Source organism: Carcharodon carcharias, chromosome 3 (assembly GCF_017639515.1).
Source record: "Carcharodon carcharias isolate sCarCar2 chromosome 3, sCarCar2.pri, whole genome shotgun sequence".
Taxonomy (NCBI): domain Eukaryota; kingdom Metazoa; phylum Chordata; class Chondrichthyes; order Lamniformes; family Lamnidae; genus Carcharodon; species Carcharodon carcharias.
The window spans coordinates 149548375-149572548 of NC_054469.1; the positions used below are offsets into that span (position 1 = coordinate 149548375).

At 44.6% G+C, this 24174-nt stretch overlaps 1 protein-coding gene across 2 annotated transcripts in view; it reads left to right on the top strand.

The window, feature by feature from the left end:
- The window catches only part of creb5b (cAMP responsive element binding protein 5b), a 461587-nt gene that overhangs the window by 304774 nt on the left and 132639 nt on the right, over positions 1-24174 (top strand). For both annotated transcript variants that reach the window (XM_041184407.1, XM_041184408.1), the window contains exon 8: positions 20251-20361. In XM_041184407.1, coding sequence (XP_041040341.1) covers positions 20251-20361 — 111 coding nt within the window. The remainder of the gene's footprint in view (positions 1-20250; positions 20362-24174) is intronic.

The window sequence follows — 24174 nt, forward strand, 5'->3', positions numbered from 1 at the left end:
AACTTTTCTGGGAGTTCACTTTTGTTGTTTTATATGGTATAGTAACCGAGCAGGTAACAATAGTATCTCCTTATGACTGGAATTAGATGTTCATGTTTTTTGCATTGGTGCTTCTTCAATGTCTTCAAAGGTAAACTGAGCAAAAAAAATTTTGATGAGACAAGACTTGATACAAATCCTCAAGCTGCCTTATTCACAGCCATTGAACATACCAAGCAAGTAACAGTTAGCTCAGATTCATTTAGTTCAACCTGTACAATGTGCTGTTGTATAATAGTACATAATAATGAACATGCTGTATTTCCTGACATCATTGGGCTGTGTTACTTAAACAAGATAATTTCTAAATAATCTCTCTTGCATTTCAACCTTCCTGGTGAATGATTAGCCCACTGAACAGAGTTCAAATGAGGCTTGACTAAAAAAAAAAACCGTCTGATGGAAGTGATTACTTCAAAATTGACCGTGTGGTCTTTTATTTATTATTGAATCCCATAATTTGAATAATTCTGTTGGGTGTCTGGACTTTTTAAATGCATTTTGAAAGCAGATGTTGGCCAAGGATGAATTTACAAAGTTACTCTACTTAATTGTTTAAAAGTAATTAAAGAAGTTTAAATTTTTTTTTTTTGCTAACTGACTTTTTAAAAAACACATGTTGAACATGTTGGCACAGAAATTCTCTGGAATTTCTTGTCAACTCCTATTGTAATTTTGGCAGAAATAAATTCAAGGAAACCTTGCAGAAACAGCTGAAAATCATAACCAGCCTTAAACACAAACCAGATCAACAATATGTGTTACAATTATGAGGTTTATAAGATTATTATATTTTGCAACTGTAGCTTTAAATTTAGGGTAATGAAGAGGGTCATGTGACCAGTTCTGCAGTCTGCCTAACAGTAAGCTGAGGGGTTTGATTTTTTGAGACTAAAGGAAGGCTTAGATTGTTTTACTGAAATGAAGGTGCATGATGTTTACGCTTGGAAACATTAGATGCAGTCTCTGAGTTTACCATGAGTAGACTCTCCCAAAGTCCCAGAGAGGTGTTGCTTGTATCGGGTTGTAACCAGTTGTACTTGAAATTTTCCATTGACTTCTAAGATGAAAAGGAGTTGAGATCAAAGATAGTTAATTAGCATTTCTACCTGGATATAAGATTAATGTGTTTCATGTTGCCATGAGGAAGAAAGCAGAGGAAGCTATTTTTGAGATCAGTTTTCTTTTCAGTCATTATGGGATGTGGGTATTGTTGGCCTGGCCAGCATTTATTGCCCATCCTGTTAGGAAATAGACACAGTTTAAGTAAGTTATATTTGTATTTGTAGGTGTTAGGAATGAGTTTTAGCTTAAAGTCTAAGTTTGATTTTTCTTTCTGTATCTGTGTGTTGAGAAAGTTCAAATGGAGTTTTAGCTTCACTTTGAAAAGGTGCTTGTATTTCTAATGAGAGCTTACGACTTAAGTTAAGCAAACAAGAGTAGAAGAATTGGGCTGGTGCCTAGCAATAGGGGGCCAGAGAGGCAGGCCCCTGCCACAGGCACACAGATGAAGAAAAACAGCAGTATGTTTTGGAAACTGTTGGATTTCAGCTGGTTTTGAAGATAGCTGCCAGAGAAGCAGCCCAGAAGGGGCAGATAGCCAGCTGCAAGCTAAACTTGGTTGAAAGTAGCTGCCAGAGAGAGACTGGAGCAAGAGGGACAGATAGCAAGTCCCAAGCTAAGGAAAAAATCCCCAAAATCCCAGAGAATGGAACAGGGGAAAGTCTCAAGCAGACCTTCTAGTCAAAGGAAGGACAGGAACCTGGAAAAAGTCCTGTTAATAAAGTTAAGAGTGAGGGTCAGAGAGAAAAGCTCCAAGCTTCATATTTAAAGAGACAAAGGGCAGAATTTTTCATCCCATAAACGGGCGCACCCCTGACCTGAATGGGAGTGAAATACTGCGCAATGACGTCAGCTGAGCGTCCCGATGTCATCGCGCACTCTCGCAATCTTTCGGTCGGCAGGCATGCACGAGAGGTGGCAGCATGCCTGCTGGGCGGACAAATAGGCCTTTGCATTTTTTACAAAACCTCATCCACAGACAGGATGAGGTTTCCAACGGTTACTGAAAAACAGTAAAAGAAAAATTTAATATCCTTTTTACATGTCCCTCTTCATGTGACTGAGTCACATGCGGGGACATGTTTATATCATTTGTAAAATGTTTATTTTTGTGTTTAAAATTCTTCAGCTCCCGGAAACAGCCCTGTGCCTTCAGGGAGCTTTCAGTGCTCGTTCCCCCACACATGCGCACACTTTAGTGCTCATGCTCCTCCCGCCTCCACCCCATCAGTGCTGAGGCTCTTAGTGCAGGTTTCATGCTGGTTGGCTGTTAATTGGCCAGCTAGCATGAAGTCGTGGTCAGAGCCCGATCGCAGGGGGCGGTCGGTGTGGCAGCTGTTCCCAGGCCTGCCTGCCATGTCCACCTGACGAGGCGAAACCCTGCCCAAAAGCTGCAGAAAGCAGATCTAAAGCTAGAACAACTTGCAAGAGGCAAGAAGGTCCAAAGAGACAACTGAAGGTCTGTTACTCTTTGCTATGGGCATGTGAAGCTGTGGTGTACTGTTGACAATTGAGTCAGTGAGAGTGCATAGAAGACAGTTTGAATGCAGGGGAGAGGAGCATTGGAAGGAGAGTTTGAAAGCCTGGAGGTGAACCCTTACAGAAGGCATTTGGGAGAAAATATCAGTTTGGGAGGAGATTCCAAAGGGAGTTCTCGGAGAGTGTAGATTGGAAACCCTCAAAAATGGAGTTCAGCGAGACTGGTTGGCTCACAGTGTGACAAGAGTCTGGGGGGAGCTGAGGAAAGATCCATAGCATCTGGCTGAGATGGCATCTGTCACTTGGGACAGAATTTTCTGTTTGACATGCTTGATATGCGGGGAGGGATCAACCCCCGCTTGTCCACGTGTTAAATGGCACGCAGTGACGTCGGGCAAGCGTCCTGAAGTCACCGCGCACCATTGCGATATTTCGCTGGGCAGGCGCGCAATGAAGTCTAACGTGCGCCCGCCATTAATTAACAGGCCACTTAAAGCTCTCTGGTGTTCAATTGACGCCGATTTTTCGGCGCCCGTTTGATCTTTGAGTCAGCGCATGGGCACAACGGGAGGCACGTAGGAGATATTTCTATTACCCTCATCCATGAGTGGGATAAGAGGGCTCTGTGGGGTCGTGAATCTGCTCTGTGAGGTACTTATTGTTGAAAGTTTTTCAAAGTTGCCTATGTGATCTGCAGTACTTCAGAACACATCCTAGCTGCTTTTTCTGGACTTTTGACCTTCAGGTCAGCACTCTGCAGTGAGGAATCATTTCCAGGCCCGCAGATTTCAGGAAGCCTTCCCTTAGCCTGGGTACAGGAGCTGATCTGTCCACTGGAGGCAGCTCCTCTGAGGAGGAAGGGAGGGCTAGAGGGGGAAGTGGCCAGGAGTGCACATTCAGACTCCAGGGGAGCCACCTTCGGGAGGACAGGCACAGGCACAAGAGGCACAGGGCCAAGAGGTAGTCCAAGGTGGAAGGTGCCATAGAAAACGCCACCATCTTGCTGCCAGGGTCTACAGGCAGCAAAGCAGTTACCTCAATAAGTCTGAGGTGCAGTGCCGAAGGAGGCTCCGTCTCGCAAGGAAGACAGTCAACTATATCTGTCAGATGATTGGGCCTGAGATATCCCCTAACTGTGTGGGTGGACAACCCATGCCAGTGGCTCTGAAGGTCACGGCTGCCCTCAACTTCTATGTCTCCAACTCTCTCCAGGGCTCGGTGGGTGATCTTTGCGATGTCTCCCATTCAGCTGTCCGCACTTGTGTCATGCAGGTCACAGACGCTCTCTTCGTCCACTTCCGTTGGGACCAGGCAAGTCAGGCACAGTGAGCCAGAGGCTTCGCGGCCATTGCTGGCTTCCCCCACGTCCAGGGTGCAATAGACTGTCCACATGTGGCCATCAAGGCGCCAGCAGGTGAGCCCGGTGCCTTCGTCAACAGGAAGGGCTTCCACTCCATGAACATGCAGATAGTGTGTGACCACAGGATGCTGATTCTACAAGTCTGTGCGAGGTACCCAGGCAGCTTCCAGGACGCCTACATCCTCAGACACTCCCAGGTGCTGGGGCTCTTCAGTACTGCAGCTCAGCTGAATGGATGGCTGCTGGGTGACAAGGGCTATCCCCTCAGAAGGTGGCTCATGATGCCTCTCCGCCATCCAAGAACAGAAGCTGAGCAGCGGTACAATAGGAGACACGGCACCACAAGGGCTGTGGTGGAGAAAGCCATTGGTCTTCTCAAGATGCACTTCCAGTGCCTGGACCGCTCAGGGGGTACACTCCAGTACCCCCCAGACTGTGTCTTGGTGATGGTGGTTGCATGCTGCGCTCTCCACAACCTTGCGCTGGAAAGGGGGGACGCAGTGGACGATGAAGACATCGACACAATGGCTGCGGCTGTACACAATGAGTCCAGCAGTGATTCCGAGGATGAGCAGGCACAGGAAAATGCTGAGGGGGTAAACGCTGACCCAGGACTGCTCCAGGGAGGCAGGGACACCCAGGAGGCTTTAATCCAACAAACCTTCAGTTAGCTCAACATGGATGGATCACCAGGACAAGCCAGAGCTGCTGCCTCAATACTCGACACCTAAGTGCAAACTGTGCCTGGTCAGCAGCACTAACTAAGGGCCTTGTAAATAAAGCTGAATGTCCAACAAATCACTCATTACACTTTTGTCAACCATACACACGCAGAAAAAATGAGACACCCTCAGCCATGGTCACACACCTGCATTTAATGTGTGAAGCAAAATAACTTATCACAAAGAGAAAACAATAGTGTTAACAATCAAAAAGAAATCATTAGGACCTCATCTCGGGCAACACAAAAGCACCAGTGAAAAACCCGTGGTGTGCCTAAGGTGCCTTATTCTTTCATTTACGGATGCTATGTCTTGGTGCTGCTCCATCGCTCGGAGTGGCACCTGAGCCAGCCTGCTGACTCTGCTGTCCTGTTGGCCTCGATGACCTTGGCGATCATCCTCTGGCCCGTGGAGCCTGTGCAGGCCCTGCCTGGGAGGGAGCTGCCTGTTCTACAGCTGGCATCTCCCCAGTCGTCACAGCATCACCGGATGATAAGGTCACTGGGAGAGGGGCGGAGGAGCTGCTGCCCTCATACGTAGCGCCCTGAGAGGAGCTAGCAGAGATGACAGGCAGAGCTGTGCCGACATGAGGTCACTTCGGACCTCCTTGCTCACCGTGGATAGATGGGCAATGAGCTGGGAAGCTTGATGCCCACACCATTTCCCACACTGCAAGTGACCAGCTGAGGTCATTGCCAATGTGATGTCTTGCTGGTCAGAGCACATCCCCAGGAAGCCCTGGCAGGTCTCCAGGAGCGGGCTCTCCATGAGAGTCGCCACTCTCTCCATGGAGGATGTTTGGCACTAGGACATGTGGCTCATTGCTTCGGTGAGTGTCCGCATAGACTCCTCCACCACAGAGATCATGCCAAGCATAGCCTCATGTGTCACCCCCAGATGCTTCCAGACACTTGGCCACATTTCCTTTGTTTGCTGCATCGCAGACGACTCCAGAGGCACATCATCAGGCACCGACTGAGCATGTGCTTGGTCCTCTGCAGTCCTCCAACTGCTAGCTCCATGGGCACTCTCTGTCTCTGCCAGCTACTCCAGTGGATGTGAAGTGCCCTCACCGCTGTGCCCCAGGACTCTAGCCGATGTTCTAATTCCCACTGAGGTGTTAGTAGCTGCGCTGGTGCCTGCCTGGCAGAGATGGTGTGACACTGGTGAGGCTTCAGGGCCTTCAGGTGTGAGAGGGGGCCTCTGCTGCTTCTCCTCCTGGTCCTGCTCTGCTGATGCTGAAAGGAAGAACAAGGACATTGAATCAGTTAACGTGGAGACAATGACAATGTGCATCCCTGTCCCCCGGATCATTATGTGCTCATCCTTCCATAAGCAATGGTCAAGTCATGTTGCAAAATGAAATCACTTAACATTCAGCATTGCTATGGCTATTGGGTGAACAATGCTGACCTCACTGCTGGACATACATACCTGGCCGTGGCACCCCAGCCTCACTGACACTAGTGGACCTGGGCACATGGCGCCTCTCCAAATCTAGAGCCTCCTGCTCAAAGCGGCTAAGAATGGCGATCTGCGCCTGGCCGCTGCCAGTCCTCGCATGCTCTGCACGTTCTGAGCATTCTTCTCCTGAAAATAAGAGAAGAGCATTGATTAGAGCAAATTGTACATGGACTCTCTTCGCGCATGGCCCACCCCAGAGTGGGACATATTAGGGCTCCAGTGCCTCCTCACTCTGCTGCTGCCACACACTCACATAGGCCTGTTCCCCAACCACCCACGGGCACCCCCCCTTGGCCACATGCTGCCTACATCACATTAAGCACCACACGGTATATCTTTCCATAGCAAGGAGGCGCAAGCATGTAGAGCACAAAGGGCAGCAGATGGTTCGTTGCCACGCCACCTTGAAGCTCCCCTCCCAGCATGCCATCACCCTGACTTGGACATGTCCTGCGGTTCAAGCACTGCGCCTAGGTGCAGCTCCTCCAGGTTGCCCCAAAAGAGTCATGTGGGGCACAGTGTAACACATGCTGTGGGCGAAAACTCATCTCCTCATGACCCACTCAGGCTGACCTCAGCATGGGCAGTATCTGCTTGCCCACCCAGCAAAGGAAAAATGCCATCAGTGATTCAATGCAGTCATGACATTGAGACTTGTGGGGCAGGGTGCACCAGAGGGTAAGGCTACCTGCTGGGTTAAATGCCCAATACCAACATGGTACTCACCCTGCCAGAGCGCAACAAATCATTGAAGCACTTGCGGCACTGGATCCAGGTGCGCTGCACCACATCATGGGAGCTCACCATCTCTGCCACCTCCTCCCAGACACGTTTCGCCATGTGGGGGGGTCCTCCTCCTCCCATCTGGGGAACCAGCATCTCCCGCCGTGCTGCTACCTCCTCAAGGAGGGTAACAAGGCAGTCATCAGAAAAAAGAGGGGCACACTGGCACTCTGCTGGCCTACCCTCCAGCCTGGCCTGCTCCGCAGACCTGCCCTCCAACTTGGCCTGCTCACCCGAACCCCTCTTCTGCAGCCTAGCACCAGGCTTTGTGAGCAGCCTACAAAAGGCTACCAGGCCTTCTTTTGAACAGACTACCAGGTCGCCATTGGACCCGGTGGTCTGCGCATGCCCGCTGCCGCCCACACACTCCTGCTATCTTCGAGAGTTGGGAACTACGCTGGGCAGGCCTTAATTGGCCCTCCCTCATAAAATCCTGGCCTCTAGATCAGTCAGAGTTGGCAATAGGGGACTACAATTAGTTTACTGCCCCTGGAATAAGAAATGCAAAAAATGGCCAGGGTTCTCGATCTTGATCACTAATCTGTGACCCATACTGCAGTGCACATGTGTAGATTTTGGGTGAGGAAAAGAATCATGGTTGAATAACCTCTTTGCCAAGGCTCATTGATAAAGAATTTCTACTTGGACAAAGTATTAAATTGTGTTTGGGACTGATGTCCAGTAAGAAGCCAATGCCTCAAAGAAAGAATTGGAAGTTATACAAAACAGGTATTGATATGATAGCTTTTGCTTAAAAGAGAGTTTTTAAAATGTGTCACATATGTAGTGGATCAGTTTTCACTTTAATCACTATTTTACTTTTTCCTGTACTAACAACCAGTTAGGTTATTAGAAACTGTAACTATATTCAAGCCACTTCCCACCCTCTTGGCAGGACACGATTTGGATAGCAATTTTCATGGAGCCAAGTAATGCTGTTTACATCAACTCAATCTAATTTTTCTCTAGAACTTAGGGTGTAGGCAGCATTGGACTCTAGCTTTGATAAACACTGAATTTTCCATTTTGTTTTTCACTGTCATGAAACCTTGTAATTTTTTTTTACCAATTAATAAACTTGAGGTACATTTCAGAGTGTGTTTGCTGTTCAACTGAAATTCACTGCTATTGGTAAATCACACTTCACTGACTATTAATTTCATAAAAGCAGATAAGTGGGAATTATGAGTGATTCTGTCAATGTTTAGATAATGTGGCAGGGAAATGAGAAAACCAATAGAATGTTAGGCTTATAGCCGTAATAGTAGACTATAGGTCTATACATTGAGTCAGACCACACCTGGGGCACGATTTTTCAGTCAGCGTGCAGGGGCTGGCCTGACATGCTGATGCATAGAATAACGTGCGATGACATTGGGCGTGTGTCCTCAATATTTCATTTGGCGGGCGCGTGTTGGAGTCGGCTGCTAATGGCCTATAAAGGCCATTAAGTAAGTAATTGAGGTAATTGTTAACGATGTCCAACTAACCTTAATGTTGGGGGCAGGCAAAAAGGCCAAGCGGCCTTTGCGATTTTTAGGAAACCTCAACCACGAGGGATGAGGTTTCCTAAAGCTTTTATTAAATACATTTTTAAAAATTTCTAAATATCAAAACATGTCACATGAGGGGACATGTTTAAATAAATTTTTACATCGTTTATTTAATTATTTTGATATCGATTCAATCTCCCTGAGGCACTCTGTGCCTCAGGGAGACTGAAGCGCTCTTTCGTGCGCGTGCGCATGCGCGAAAGAGCGCTGGGTCCGACTCCCCCTCCTCCCCCCTGCCTGCACAGGTAGCGCAGAGCGCTACGGCTCATGTATTATGTTGGGCAGGCCTTAATTGGCTTGCCCATGTAAAATGGCAGCACAGAGCTGACTGCGGGTGGCAATCGGCTCCGCGACCCCCCCCCCTCCCACCAAGCCTGCCCACTGCCTAAAAAATTCAGACTTTGGTATAATCCTACCCTGGAATCCTACAATGAACTGTGGGACTGCATTTTTGAAAATAATTAACCACAGTAAGTCAGTTAGGCTGCAGATTTTCCTTATGTTAGGCCTGTGGTGGAAACAGATAGTGAAAACAGAATAGTTTTAGCAACAAAATTGTTTGCTAAGACATTTTGTTACCCTTTAAGTTTGTGATCAGTGTAGTTATGCCTTTACAACTCTTTAATAACATCTCACTTTCATTAGTCACCACCAACGGCATGCAATTATATATTGTCTTTAACGTCAAAAAAATCCCAAGGAGTTTCATGGATTACATAATGAGGAAAACATGGATGTTAAGCATCTTGATCAAAGAGATGGATTCCAATAAATGCCTTAAAGAAGCTGAGTGCTGCAGACATTGAGAGGTTTAAAGGGAGGATTTTACATTGTGGAATCTGGGGTCTGGCTGATAGGGAAGGGGGGAGATATGACTTTAGGACTGAAGAAAGTTACAGAAATAATGAGGGCATAAAGAGATTTAAAAATGAGAATGAGCAATTTAAATTTGGGACGTTGGAGGTCTAGGAGCTAGATATGCCAGGACAAGGTTGTGATCACAGTCACTAAGACTGTTATTCATGACTAAATGAAGGCCGTTTTGTTGCAGTGGCTGGGGTGGAAACATAGTTGGAAAATTCAAACAGAAAGCTGCAGAAAGATGTCTATGGATTTGGAAGACAATGACTTCAAGGTCTTTAAAAAGCTAAGAAAGGTTGCAGATTGAGGATTTTTGAGGAGGGAGTTGATGGTGGTGGTGTTGAAAGGAAGGAAAAAAACACTTGAGCAAAAGAAACCATTTACAATGTCAGAGGGCAGACGACCAGGAAAGATAGGTGTAAGGTCATCAGTTTAGTTGGAATAGAATAAAAGGAGCAGGAGGAAGTGGGGGTATCTTGGAGCAGATGAGTTCAGAAAGGCCATGAGGAGTGATGGGAGAGAAGCTAGAGCAAGATACAGAGGGATAAAGCAGGGAAAAACAAAGACAAAGGGAGAAAGCAGCAGAGGCAACTGAATAGATAGTTTCAATCTTGGTGACAAGCTCCTCATGTTTGTCATTGAAGGTTGGAAGAGTAGGGGAGCCAGCCAACTGGTGAATCAGGTAACCTGCTCTTCAAGCCTGTCTCTACTGCAAGATTTCCTACTGCCTGCAGAACCGACCCAGTGTCTGCATACCTATTTCATCTTGCGGTATCAGCACCAAGCAAATTCTACAACTCCAGTGTTCAGCTCCAGCTGACTTTGAACTCCCATGTGAAAGAAATTCTCATTGGACTCTGACTCTGGACTCTTGAAATCATGTGAACTAATATTCATTTTTGTGGTTCTTGTAATGTTACTATTCATAGTTGTAAAACTCCTTTTTTCTATGCCCCCCCCCCTTTACTGTGTGCGTATGTGTTTGTGTTTGTGTTAGTAAATTGGATCACACAAACTGAGGGTTTGGGGAAACACGCCACTGCATACTTTAAAAAAATTAAAAACACCTTCTGCTTACAGACAAGCGGTGACAGGAAATAAGTACCGTTTGCCTGTCTCTCTCCTGTCTATAACACCTAATAGTGCTTGGTAATGCACAATCAGATTTGACGATGGATGACTAAACTAGTTGTGCACTCAGATATGCTTGAGGCTTCATCCCATGGCCTTGAGGTAGCAAAGGTAGTTTAATATAGATAGGAGATTGTTGTTTGAAGAAAAGAATTGTTAGGCAGTGGAATAATGGTGGTGCTGAAATTCTGCATAGGTTCTCATGGTTTCCTGCTATAATTTAAGTGGGAGACCAGTAAAAACCACCCACCACCCCCTCCTCCCCCACTCCAAGGATACAGCAGTTGCAATGGGAAACCAGAAGTCACTGCAGAATTTCAGAGCCAGTACTTCCAACTGCTTTTAAATTCCCCAGTGTGGGTTGAACCCAAAACATTGTAGCACAGAAGTGAGATTATCAAATGAGCTTGTTTGCACCTTTTCCATGAACCAATATTGGGTAATACATTTCCCAGTGATCCAGCTCACTGTCCTAAAAGGATTTCCCCTGATGCCACTTCTCGATTACACTTGTGTGGGAATTTCTCTCTGTATAAAGCATTCTGTGGCATTAAAACTGAATAACAAGAGCTTCTAATTTACATTTATTTCTGGCAATTTCAGTGCTTGGTTTGTTCATACAAAATACTAGAGGCATTATTAGAACTGAAGCAGTGGGATGCTGGTGATTTTTTTTTTGGCTCAGATACGACATTTGCTGGGATTTGTGCTGGGATTGGAAAGCAAAACTCTGGATCAAGAGTTTTAATTTGATCCCGCAATAACTTCACCTCCTTGAAGTTTTTCAACTCAAATGAAGAAAAAAGTAATTGCCCTTTTTACTCTCACTCTCAAACTCTTTGATAATTTAATTCATTATTTTAATCACTGATTTAAATTGAACTTTGCTTGGCATGTAAGTAACACAGACAGGGCCTAGTGATTGGGGAATCAGCCTTGGATCAAATGTGTAGATTTTGGCGGTCTAAACTGGTTTTGGATCTGCCAGCAAATATAAGTTTAAACATGAGATATTTTTCAACAATGTTATCGAGAGTTATCACCATCATTGATCCAATTATCTACAGTGTTACAAATGCATAAAACATTTTTTAAAAAGCTTATGGGAAGGAGCAGGTTGAATTTGCACCAACTTAGCACCTCATTTTCCTTTTCCATGAACCAGTTGCATTTAGAAGCTGGTTTTATTCCTATCATGATGGTTTGATTTGTGCATTATGAGCCCTTTCTCTACTCATGTGGTTTAAGGTGTTGTCCATGATGGTACAGAATTTCAGCTATTTTCTCCTTCACCAAGCAAACACAGCAGAAAAGCAGAGTCCTGACATTTCTTGTAGGGTCTATGAGCCTGGTGCCCATGTTAGAAATTAAGCCATGAAGCCATGCAGAGAAAATAACTCGTTAGTCCAATGGCAGACTTTTATCCATATTCCCCTTGGTAAATCTTTGTCCAGTTGCAGATCGAGAATATTGCACATCCTTTGTCATAGCAGAAGATCTAAATCATGCTCATGGCACATTGACCTTAGGTAACAGCAAGACTTCCCTTCTCACAGAAAAATGAGATGTGGTTTACTAAAGGTACTTCCCAAAAAGGTGTTTTCTAAACATAAAAAAACTGGTTTCCTAGAAAGTTACGTAGACTGGCAGTTTGCCAGTTTCTAATGATTAATCTGTAACTGAGGACAACCAATGATGTAATCATTCCATTCTAACATTTAGAGAAATCTGTTGGTAGCAATTATATCATTATTTGAAAAGAAAGCTTCAAATGTCATGTAACAGTGCAGATTTTCTGACTGGCAGATCACGTTCACATGATGGGAGAATTTGAACTGGCAGAGATAGGTAGAGCGAGTGCTTCAATGTGGCTGGAATTAAGAAGCTATATCCCTGTGGGGAGAATTTTCTCCCCGTCAGGGGTGGTTTGGACAGGAGTGAACACGGGCGGGCGCATAGTTGATTGCTACCTGTGATCGGCTGCGTGCCGCCATTTTATGTGGGCAGGCCAATTAAGGCCCACCCAGCATGACGCGCACCCAGAAGCGCTGAGTGCTCCCTGTGTGGGCAGGGGGAGGAGGCTGAGTCGTGGCCTGCGCTCTTTCCCGCATGTGCGCGAAAGAGCGCAGAAATCTCCCTGAGGCACAGAGCTGCCCAGGAAGATTAGCTTGATATTTGAAAATTTTAATAAAGAAAAAAAAAATTTTAAGACATGCCACCTCATGTGGCAGTGCCACATGAGCTGGTACATGTCTGTGAATTTTATAAAAAAATTTTCAAACCTTTAATAACCTTCAAGAAACCTCATCCCGCCCGTGGATGAGGTTCCATGAAAAATGCAAAGGCCGCTTAGTCTCTTCGCCTGCCTGCCAAACCTTAAGGTTGGATGGGCAGCTCAGTTTATAAGTTTAATTAATATTTAAATAGCCTAAATAGGCCTTTGACAGCTCGCCGGCACACTGCTGACTCTGGTGCTTGCCTGCTAACTCAAGATCTGAATGATGCTCAGTGACATTGGGACGCATGCCCGACATCACCGCGTGTCATTTTACACGTTGGTGAGCGGGCCCCACCCCCGCTTGCCGATCCAAAGATTCTGGCCCTTGAATTTCACACCCACTACTTCTGAGAAGGAGCATTATTAATTATGTATTTCAGTTGCAAATTTTAAGCCTGAAACTCGATGATGCTGTGTCTTAAATACAGACTACAAAACCATCCATGAAAGGTGAGTAGGAAGGGACCACTGCAGTTTTTAAACATACTTACCTGACGGCATTGCACTTCCTGGCTCCACACTAAAACCACAGACCAGTATAAGCCACTGTATCCCACCTAATTCCTCACCCCAGCAATGCTTCTCTCCTTCTCCTGGTCATCTTCCCTCCAGATCGCTAATTCAGCTCTGTGACAGTCCACTGTGCCAGATATATTTCAGCCACCATAGCAAACCAAAGGGTGCTTATTTGGCGATAAGCGCTGTTCACTGATGAAATGGCTCATGAATCTGATTCATGCTCAGCATGCATACCATGAAAACCATGCTGCCACAAGAAAAGCGATGTGATGCTTAAGCAGACTATTGGAGCACTAAAACTATGAAACCTTAAACATTTACTCCCTCCACCAACGATGCCGTGACAACAATGTGTACAATCTACAAGATACAATGCAGCAACTCACCAAGAGTCTTTCGCACCTTTCAACCTATGATGTTTACCATCTAGAAGGTCAAGGGTCGCAGATACATGGCAGTACCACCACCTGTGTGCTCCCCTCTAACACCATCCTGACTTGGAAATATATCACCGTTCCACCGTTCCTTCACTGTTGTTGAGTCAAAATCCTGGAACTCTCTTCCTAACAGCACTGTGGATGTACCTACACCACCTGGACTGCAGCGGTTCAAGAAGGCGGCTCACCACTACCTTCTCAAGGGCAATTAGGGGTGGGCAATAAATGCTGGCCCAGTTGGCGATGTCCACATCCTGCGAACGAATAGTAAAAGATTGGTGATAGATGAGTAATGGGGATGTGGTAATTTGAGCAGCGACTGAAGCTAGTTGTGCAGTTGGTATGATATGACATTTATAGATGCATTCACTGACCTTACCATTCATGAGAAGTTATTGAACTTCAAGAACCTTTAGGTCCTTGGGACTAATTTCCTGACATTGGCCTCTCTGATTATCTGCTCCCACTGCCTTTTTACATGTACCTGAAGGGCCTCCTGCAGTAACAGGATATCTCTCTTCCTTTCCAACGCCTCCACCAAGATGTCCAGTGCAGTATCGGAAAACTTGAGTGCCTTCTCTTTCATGTTCAGTCATCCTTCACTCTTTCCCAGGTTCAGGTTCAGCCTGCTGCTTCCACAATACATCTCTACAGGAGGTGCAGACTAGCTTTAAACAGTGAAGGCAGGATTTATGCAGGGCTGGGAAGTTATGATTTTGGGCCCCTGCTGATATGTGTCATCAATCAATAGCATTGGTTGCACGCAGAAGTCACGAAAATGAGCAGGAGTCTTGAAGATGGCAAGTAGCCTGCATTATCAAACAGATGTGGGATAATTGTGCATCGTGTTTGCTGCACCAGTTTTTGGGGGTTTTCAATTTAATACCCAGTGTTCTCACTTCTGTGGTGAAACAAAATTAGAGGACAAGAGTATAAGATAGTCACCAGGCAATCAAATAGGGAATTCAGAAGAAACCTCTTTACCTGGAGACTGGTGAGAGTGTGGAACTCCCTACCACAGGGAGTTGTTGAGATGAATAGTATAGATGCATTTAAGCCATAATGGAAAAGAAACAGGGTTGATGAGGTAGGATAGGAGAAGGATTGAGTGAGCATAACCAGTTGCATGGATTGGTTATGTCAAATGGCCTATTTCTGTATATTCTATGTAATTCTATGTAAGCTCCTGCACTTCATCAAGCATAAAACAGGTATCTAGTGCCCATAGATTCCATTGCTTGTTGCTACATATTTTTTGGTTGATTCTGGTTTTGGTAGCCATTGGGCGGAATCGCCCCAAATTTGCACCAAGTGTGGTAGTGGGTGGGAAAAATGGCAGCTTTTCACGCTGTATCGTCCCATTCCCTCCTCATTAATTATGCAGTAACGGGAAACATGCCGTCTTGCTGGTGGGGGCTTCCAATTTGCCTGCCATGCCATTGCGTCACCACTTCCTCATGCAGGGCCCCTTATTTAAACTGCAGCCATGCACACAATTCTCAATGCTTGCAGCCCAGGAGGGCACTAGTGAAGACATGTCCCCAAAAGCCAAGACGAGTGCAGCCCCCGCTGATTTAGTGACACATCCCTGGGACGCCTTCTGGACACCGTGGAGGCCTGCCACGATGTTCTCCAAGCTGGTTCTGGCTGAAGGAAGCCCATCAGTCTCACCACTCCAGCTTGGGAGGCAGTGGCAAGAGGTGGTCACTGCTACACACGAGGTCGGCCATCCAGTGCAGAAAATGGATGAATGATCTCATCCATGCTGCCTGGTAAGGCAACAATCTCATCACTCTAAACTCACACACTCACAAAGCCATCACACATTCACTGGCATCTCACTCACTGCCAGCTCAAGGGACATCGCCACTCACTCTCACACACACACCCCCACATCTCCATCTGTCCTCACCCTCTTGAGGCCACTTTTACAGATCAACATCTGCCTCCACACACACTCTGGGATACCCCCCTTCTCCAGTATAGCCCTCATTCTGCAACCTCTTCCCTTGCTTGAGGCCACTTCCCTCCCTTCCCCAAGCTAGCCCTAGCCCTGCGGCCATTGAAAAGCCAGCCCCACCTTACTACTGGTCTGGTAGTTACAGACCTGCTCATAAGCCCTCCTAAAAGTGATGTGGTGCTACCTGCGAAGCCTGGCGCTAATGATCGTGCGTGCTGCCCAAAGAAATGTAGGCAAATAAACCTCAAAGTACCGAGCGAAGTGTAGTTCGCCAAGTGCACGTCATTTATGTATAGTTGTGAAACGGGCATGCCGACGTGCCCGGATGGTCCGGTGTGGGGCAATGATTCCGGCAAGCAGGACTCATAATCAGATGCAAATGTTTTAAAATGACGTTCCCAATGTGCAATGGCGGGAAACTGGTTTGCATTAATTGCTCATCCCTAAGGTGCAGTGAGAGGGGAATCCATGAGGGGAATCTGGAATCTTGGCCTAATGAAGCAATTGATTGGTTCGAGAAAAGTGCAGCTGGGCAGTGAGCACATTCTGCTCGAGCTCAGCGAAACATGGGGCATTTTAGATTGATCATTTCTGGAATGCAGTTAAGGATAATTTAACAATCAATTTTCGCAGACTTGTAATTGAACATTATCTTGCTGGTGGCTGTTTCCAAGGCTCCTCGCCTTCTGTTTGTTTGTGTTTCCTCCGTGTTCCTGTTGTAACATTCACTTCACACTTAAATCTGAGAAACCTTTGTTAATAAAACAGGCGAAACACCTGATCACATTTAAGAATTCTCAAGTACAACAAATCAGGAAGTAAAAAGCATTGATTAGCCTTCACTTTTTAAATTAATTTTACAGACAACAAAATAAGATTGGAACATACACTTTAAGATAGAAGCTAAAATATAATAAAGAAACTTTTTAAAAATAAAAGTATGAAAGTTTTCTTTTCAATAGAGAAATTTTAACATTCCACAAATGTTAAATTAGATTTGCCTGGCCAGAGTGGAATTATGAACTTGGGGCATTATTAAAAACTCAGTTACACCTCATTCAACAAGGCATAACTTTTTTCAAGAGTTTTTACAGTGAGGTTAAAAGCATAAAATAGAAGTTCACATCAATTCGAGTGATTTCTAAGATTTCCATCTGCAGGGACTTCAACAGCACATCCTGTAGCGGTGCAGGGAATCACTGACAGCAACTTCTGGATCTTCATGTTTGACTGTGCATGTATGGACACCAGAAGGCGCTGTCAGTTTCACAGCTGCAATGATGGCGAATGTTTACAGTTTCACTATCATTACTACCACAAAATCCAGGCCTATATAATAGTAATTGGAAGATTTAACTGTAATTGTATGACATTTGAAATGCCCAGAACAGCCCCAAATCTGTACTTTGAAACTGAAATCAAGCACACTAACTGCACTTTTGCAGCAGGTCCAGTGCTAACAGGTCATATAATTCCTTTGGTGATTCCAACAATTTGCATTCTCAGATAAATTGTGCAGGGGCACACTGCTATTAACGGATATGAAGCAGTCACAGTGGACGTTTCCATTACCATACAATTTCCTGCCTTAGTTTCAGGATGACTAAGAGGAGAAGTTTTATAAAAAAAAGTTATTTCCCAACTTCAGAGGCTTCTGATCTAGAACTTTGTTTTTCTTGCTTTCTGAAATTAATCTTTTAAACATCAGTTTTTCTTGGCATGAGGTTGGATAATTCCTGTTACATTAGTGGCTAAATATTTCTGAGTAAAGTTTTTTCCTCATCTCAAGCTTTTATTAAGCATTATGATTAACTGCTGCAAAGACTTTTAATCTAATCATCATTTTATTAAAGGAAATTCTGTATACTGAAACATCCCTTCAAGGATTACTGTGCTAGCTGCTCTGCTTGTTGATTACCTGTTCTTGAAAGCATCTCAGTTCTGTTTGAAATTATTCCTTCCCAAGAGAATAATGAAGGTTCTTAAAAACACTTTTACATTAAAAAACTATGCAAATGAGAGGTGATCCCATTGAAACATTCAAGATTCTGAAAGTGCTGGACAGGGCAGACACTGAGAGGTTGTTTCCACTGGCTGGAGAATCTAGAACACGGGGGCACAGTCTCAGGTTAAGGGGTCAATTCTTTCGGAATGAGATGAGAAGAAACTTCTTCACTCAAAGGGTTGTGAATCTTTGGAATTCTCTACTCCAAAGGGTTGTGGATGCTCCATCATTGAATATATTTAAAGCTGAGAAAGACAGATTTTTGGTGTCTCAGGGAATCATAGGATATGGAGAATGGGCAGGAAAGTGGAGTTGAGGCAGAAGATCAGCCATGATCGTATTGAACGGCAGAGCAGGTTCGAGTGGCTTTATGGTCTACTCCTGCTCCTATTTCTTATGTTTCATATTGTTACTTTTATGTCCCGGTTTTTTTTCTCTCATTTCCCCCCTCCTTTCCTGAACGTGGTTAGTTGGGTGTTGGTTGTATGGGTTGATTCCTTAAAGTTTTGGGATTGCCTCCTTCTATGCGGTGTGCATTCAATCTAATAGGCCTGAGTGATGGGCGCACTTGTATTCAAAGGCAGAAGAAGTCAAATGTTTGTTTAGGCCATGCTACTAAGCTTTATTATAGATCCAAAATTTATTTATCTGATGGATCCCCATTTTCTTTTGAAGTTATACACTTTGTGTGTTGCTTGCTCATTTTATGTGGATGCTTGGAGGCTTCTAGTTTATCCCTTCTTAAAGATTGGGACTTACTGGACTTTGCAAAATTGATTTTTCCTACTCTGTAAACTTGCTGTACTGATGTTTCAGTCTCTTACTTGTGGACTAGTTAATTGTGGGTGGTGTTTAATGGAAGTGACAGCTGGTAAAAGCCCCACGTTGCCTTTTTTTAGGGAAGGCCCATTGCATTAAATGCCAATCATGCACTTAACTGGGCAGCACTGGGCCTTTCCTGGAATCAAGGAAATCCTGCCAATTAATCAGAGGTTGACAGCTCTTCAGTGCTTGACAGTGCCATCAGGGAGCTTGTACTACGCCCACCTGCTGCCTATGATCGCATTGACCAGGCACAGCTGAGTGATGGCGGGAGGGGGACTGCTGCTTTTGGGATGAGTGTCGTGGAGGAGGGAGAAAGGTGCTCGGCAGCAAGGTGGGGATGGCTCTCAGCAGGCCCAGGTCCCTTGATCAGGCACTGAGTATCTTGGAACAAGGGACATCCCCCGGAAGCCCACAAGTAAACACACCAGAGTTTGACTTTCAGGCTTCCTGCATGGCGAGTCTCCTGCCCATGGATGCATACCAGCTGTGGTTGGATGAGGCCCTTAAGTGCCATTAATTACCCTCTTAAGGGCCTCAATTGGTATTCAAGCAGGAAGGTTGTCCACAGGCCTTCCCGCCACAGATTTAATCGGGGCAGGGGTGGGATGGTGGTGGGATTCTCACCCTCCAACCTTCTGCCTGATTAATTGCCCCTGTCACCAAGCACACCACCGAGGAGGGCATTAAATTTTGCCTATGAATCAGAAAGGCTTTCATTCTGGGAACATATGGGTGGTGATGAATGATGAAGTTGAATACCTTAATTTAGTGAATGTGTGGTACCCCAGGGGCATCCATGATTTGTTAATCCCATGCTAACCTGTGGTACCGATAGTATTATACAGAGCAAGAACACTGGATGGAAGGCCCTTGCCCTCCCCCTTGTTGCTGCTCAGCTGGTGCTACTCCTATTTGATGGTGGTTCACTAAATGTTTGCTCTTGATGAGAAACGCAGTACACGTAGATCACTATTTCACCTGAAAGGAGTGTTTGCAGCCTCAATAATGAAGAAGAAGGAGGTATAAAGGGCAGGTATTGCATAAGAATATAAGAAATAGGAACAGAAGTAGACCATTCGACCCCTCGAGCCTGCTCCGCCATTCAATAAGATCATGGCTGATCTCCTTGTGTTTCGATTTCCACATTCCCATCTAGCCCCAATAATCTTTGATTCCCTTGCCTAACAAGAACCCATCTACCTCTGCCTTAAAAATATTCAATGACCCCGCCTCCACCACCTTCTGAGGCAGAGAATTCCAAAGATGCACAACCCTCTGAGAGAAAAAAAATCCCTTCATCTCTGTCCTAAAAGAGTGACCTCTAATTTTAAAACAGTGCTTCTCCTGTGCTTGCATGGGAGTTGCCATGGGAAGGAAAGGCTGGAATATGAGAGTACCAGAATCATCACTCAATACTGTTGTGTTTTCTACCACTGCATCAACTGAAATCAGATAACACTGGACAGACACTAATGTAAATGAGAATATAATTTCCCTTCATTAAAGCACACTAAAGGATTAGCAAATAATGCAATTCTGAAAATTAATAATTACTGCTAATTCTTCAATGATTGTCACCAGACAGTTAAGCACTTTGGTGGAGAAAACATAAATATTTAAGTGTTCCTAATTTACCTTGTTAGTTAATATTCAATGACAAATAAACACAACCAGAATATATCTTCCAAAATGTGATTTTATGTATTTCAATCAACTGTTAACCTGTTAAATGTCATTCTTTAAAATCTAAACCATTTTTTTCTTTTTCAAAGATGGATAGGCAATTATCCATGAGTTCTAATATCATGGGAATGCCAGGCCCTTCTCTAAATAATCCGTGCACTCCTTCTCAAGTCCAACAAATGCACTCAGAAGCCAAAATGGTAAGAAACAGCAAAACATTCTTTGTCTGCATGAACGTGCACGTGGGTGGAAGGGTGGAGAATTATCTGTAATTTCCATGAACCTCATGGCTTTAAATACATTTAACTCCCTCTAAAATTAATGTATTATACAGTTTGAGGAACCTTTTTTTAAAGAAACAACATCTTGTATCATAATATATGTTTCTAGTGAGGATCTATTGAACAACTTTTTACTGTGGTCTCTGGGATTCATTGAATGCTTTTTGTTGTTGATTGTAATGACTAAACTTCAGTATTTAGTGTTGTAAAAGTACTGCTCAGCTTCCAGGAATGTAAAAAAAATCTAAAGTGACCATAATGGCTGTTATTTTAAAATATTTACAAGAACTTGTTTAAAATGATTGTTCAATGTCTGACTTGATAATAATGAGTGATTTCTGAATTTACCACTTATGAAATATGCAAATGGGTCATTTATTGGATATTTTACTGATCAAATGATCCATTGAGCTTTCACTTCTTTGATTTCATTTGGGCCAGGTAAATTTGCAGATTTTAGCTTTTGCATTTATATTTTTGGAACACTGTCCTCTAACTGCAAAGGAGCACTTGAAAATTGACTCTGAATGCAGTAAAATTTAATTGGCTTCAAGTCAAAGCTGAATTCCAAGTATTAGTTACTTTACTGTTAATGTACATCCTTGATAGTGCGCATCACAAAAGTTGAAAGTGATCGTATTGATATGTTATCCAGTTACAAAACATTGCTTGGACAAACTGGTATTCATATGTCTTTGTGCTGTGTATGTTACAGCTCTAACAAAGAATATTCTCTTACAAGGTGTAGATGTTCTTAATTACATGGAGGTGAATTGGTATAATCCACATTAGTCATTTGGTCGTACAGAACTTGAATATTGCTGGAAAAAGAGCCATTTTTTGTTGAAACTTTTTGCCTTGCAATCATCAGGACAATTCACAAGAAAATACCAATATGAGGGGAAACAACATATTTATACTTTATGAGAAGTGTGTGCTGATTGGTTTAAATTTCAAATAATGCTTGAAAGTTAACTATCAGTCACCATCCACTGATGCATTCCCCATCAGCGCCTCTACCAATCAGAGTCCACTTGTCAACCAATCAGCACTCTCTTCTCATACAGTGTAAATATGTTGTTTCCCCTAACGTTGGTATTTTCTTACAAATTGTCCTGATGAGTATAAGATGAAAAGCATCAACAAAAGAAGTCTCTTTTTTCAGCAATAATCGGCATTAGTTTATTATGTAGACAAATTCTGGTGCCTGCAGACAGCAGTTCATTTTTTGAGCCCCAATTTTTACAGGGGTTGGCGGGGACCTATGTTTGGTCGGGGAAAGCTGGTAATACTGGAATTTAATGACTGGATGTCGTTATCGTTTTTTAATTCACTCTCTACCTGGTCAAATTGACAGGCTGGCCAGGTTGGAAAGCCAGCAATAGAAAGCTGCAACTGCAAAAAAGGAGGATTAGTCAGGAGAAGTCAGGCAGTTAATTGAGCGAGGATCAAGAGAGATCATGGAGCAGCAGGGTGGGGGGAGAGGGGCGCGGTGGTCAGACCCACAATCAGGAGGGAAGGGGACCAGGAGAGATCATAGGGCAGAAGCGGAGGAGCAGCAGTCAAGATGGACCAGACACAGGTTAGGGATTGGAGAGAGGGAGAGGAGGCCAAGTGCAGCAGAAGATTTGCTTGAGGGGCTTGGCGGAGCACTCCTGCTCCTATTGCTTCACCTAGGAGTCCTCTAAAAAGCACTTAATTGCTTAATCCACCTCTGCCACCTCCCTTTAGCTGCCCTATTTCCTAAGTCTTGGAAGCCCAACTTATAAGTATTTAATTTAAATCAAACTCTCAGCTGCATGACAGGAGCCTGATTTAAATATTAAAATGAGTTATCCTGGTTCTCAAGAGCAGGACGCAGTCACAACACGAAATCCACCATCGTGAAAGTGGCAGTAGGTGCAGATGCAGAGGTTGATATTGGATTAACTAATTTTTTTTTATTTGTAACCTTCCTCTCAGAGCCATTTTGGGGGGATTAAAACTCCCACCCCACCCCTCAGTGTCTTTGCTCTCCTTATGAACTTTACAGGTTAGATTTTAACTCTCAGACAGTCAGTGCAATGGGCTAACCTGCCTGCAAAGATTCATTTTGAGGCCTGGGCCTCATTTATGTGGAACTGTGGTGTCTCAGCATTGAATGGGCAGTTTGCTGCAGCTCACTAAATCGGGGTAGCAAATAATCAAACAGCCTGCAGCCTGCCTGGCTGGCAGTGCAGTAATTCTTGAATCCGGAGGCGTTGTGATCACTGAGGGCTGTGGGAGCCGAGGGCAGCCACAGTCCAGATTATGTTTGTGTGGCCTGAAGGAGTGCCTCTGCTATTAATTTTAAACTGACCTTCCTGAGGGCTCTGCAACAGTACTGCATGTAAAATGGGGCAAAGCATGAAAGCTGCTCACTCTCCACAGTTGAGTCTGGAAATAGCAACCAGAGTCCTATGTATATCAAAGGGCCCTGATTTGTATATTAAAAGGTTCTACTACCTGAAACAGGCAGGCACTCCAGCAATTCCTTTCAGGATCACAGCGACATTTTCATGGTGAATGGATGATAAGGGCGGCACAGCTATCTTGATACTGCTACCACCCCATTTATGTCATATGATCCAAATTAAAATTTACATTTCATTAAAAGGCCAAAGACCTTGCCTCATTCCTGTTTTTCTTTTTCTCAAACTCGGACACTGGGGGGAAATCTTAACTCCCAAAACCTTGTGGTTTGGGACGGATGGAATGTAAAAATGTTAAAAGTCTGAAACCTGGCCTCAACCTGCCCACTTCTGGTTTTGACAGAGGCGGGCAACAAACCATTTTAAATTCAACTCTAACCGGCCATGTATCCTGGGCCTTCGGAAAATAAGGCAGCTAGAGGACTTCTGGATCCAGGTGTTAAGTGCCTTTTCACTTACCTGCTGAATCCAGTTCAATCCTACTTCAATTACCTCCTGCAATTGCGCACTCCCAACCCTTTTGTTTTTCCCACACAGACCTTTGTACTTGCCCCTAACTCACACCACCTCCTCCCCGCAACCCCAATCTCTCTGCTCTGGAACCTGTTTGCCACCTTATCCTGGCCTCTGATCTCTCTCCTGGCATTGATCTCCCTTCTGGTCTGAACCCCTATCTTCCTTCAAACCTGGCCTCTGATCTTGCCTCTGACATCCAGTCTTTTCTCCCCACAATACACCCTCCTCTCTGGCCTTTCTGACCTTCCCTCTTCCTCTCTCCTCCCAAGCTGTGGTCTGGCATCAAAGATTTGCCTGACGGCCAGCCAGCTAGCCTCTCAGTCTGGTTTGGCGTGGCTGGGAAACATAGACACAAAGTGGTAACTACATCCTGCAGAATTTAATTTGTTCTTCTGAGTTTCTCCCTCATGAAATACCTCTCCTCCCCCATATCTTAGCCTCTGAGAAAACATCAGAGTATCAGGAGCAAATGAATGATTTTTCAGTGGTACACAATATTTTAGGTGAATAACATCTTACACTAGAAATGGCAGGGACTCAGTTGCAGCAGCTGCTGCGGGATTCCAGGACTTTCTGGAGTGGGTCCTCTATCCTTCATGATGCTAAGGGACTTTCCCAGGGATGGGAAGTCCCTGCTTTGGGTGTTCTGCTTCCCTGCCTCAATTAGGGTATGATGTGGGACTGGAGGCTGGTATACCGAGTGGTTGGGGGAAATTGGAAGAAACAAAGTTTTTTTAAAAGTTGACTTGGTCACCTTGCACAGGAA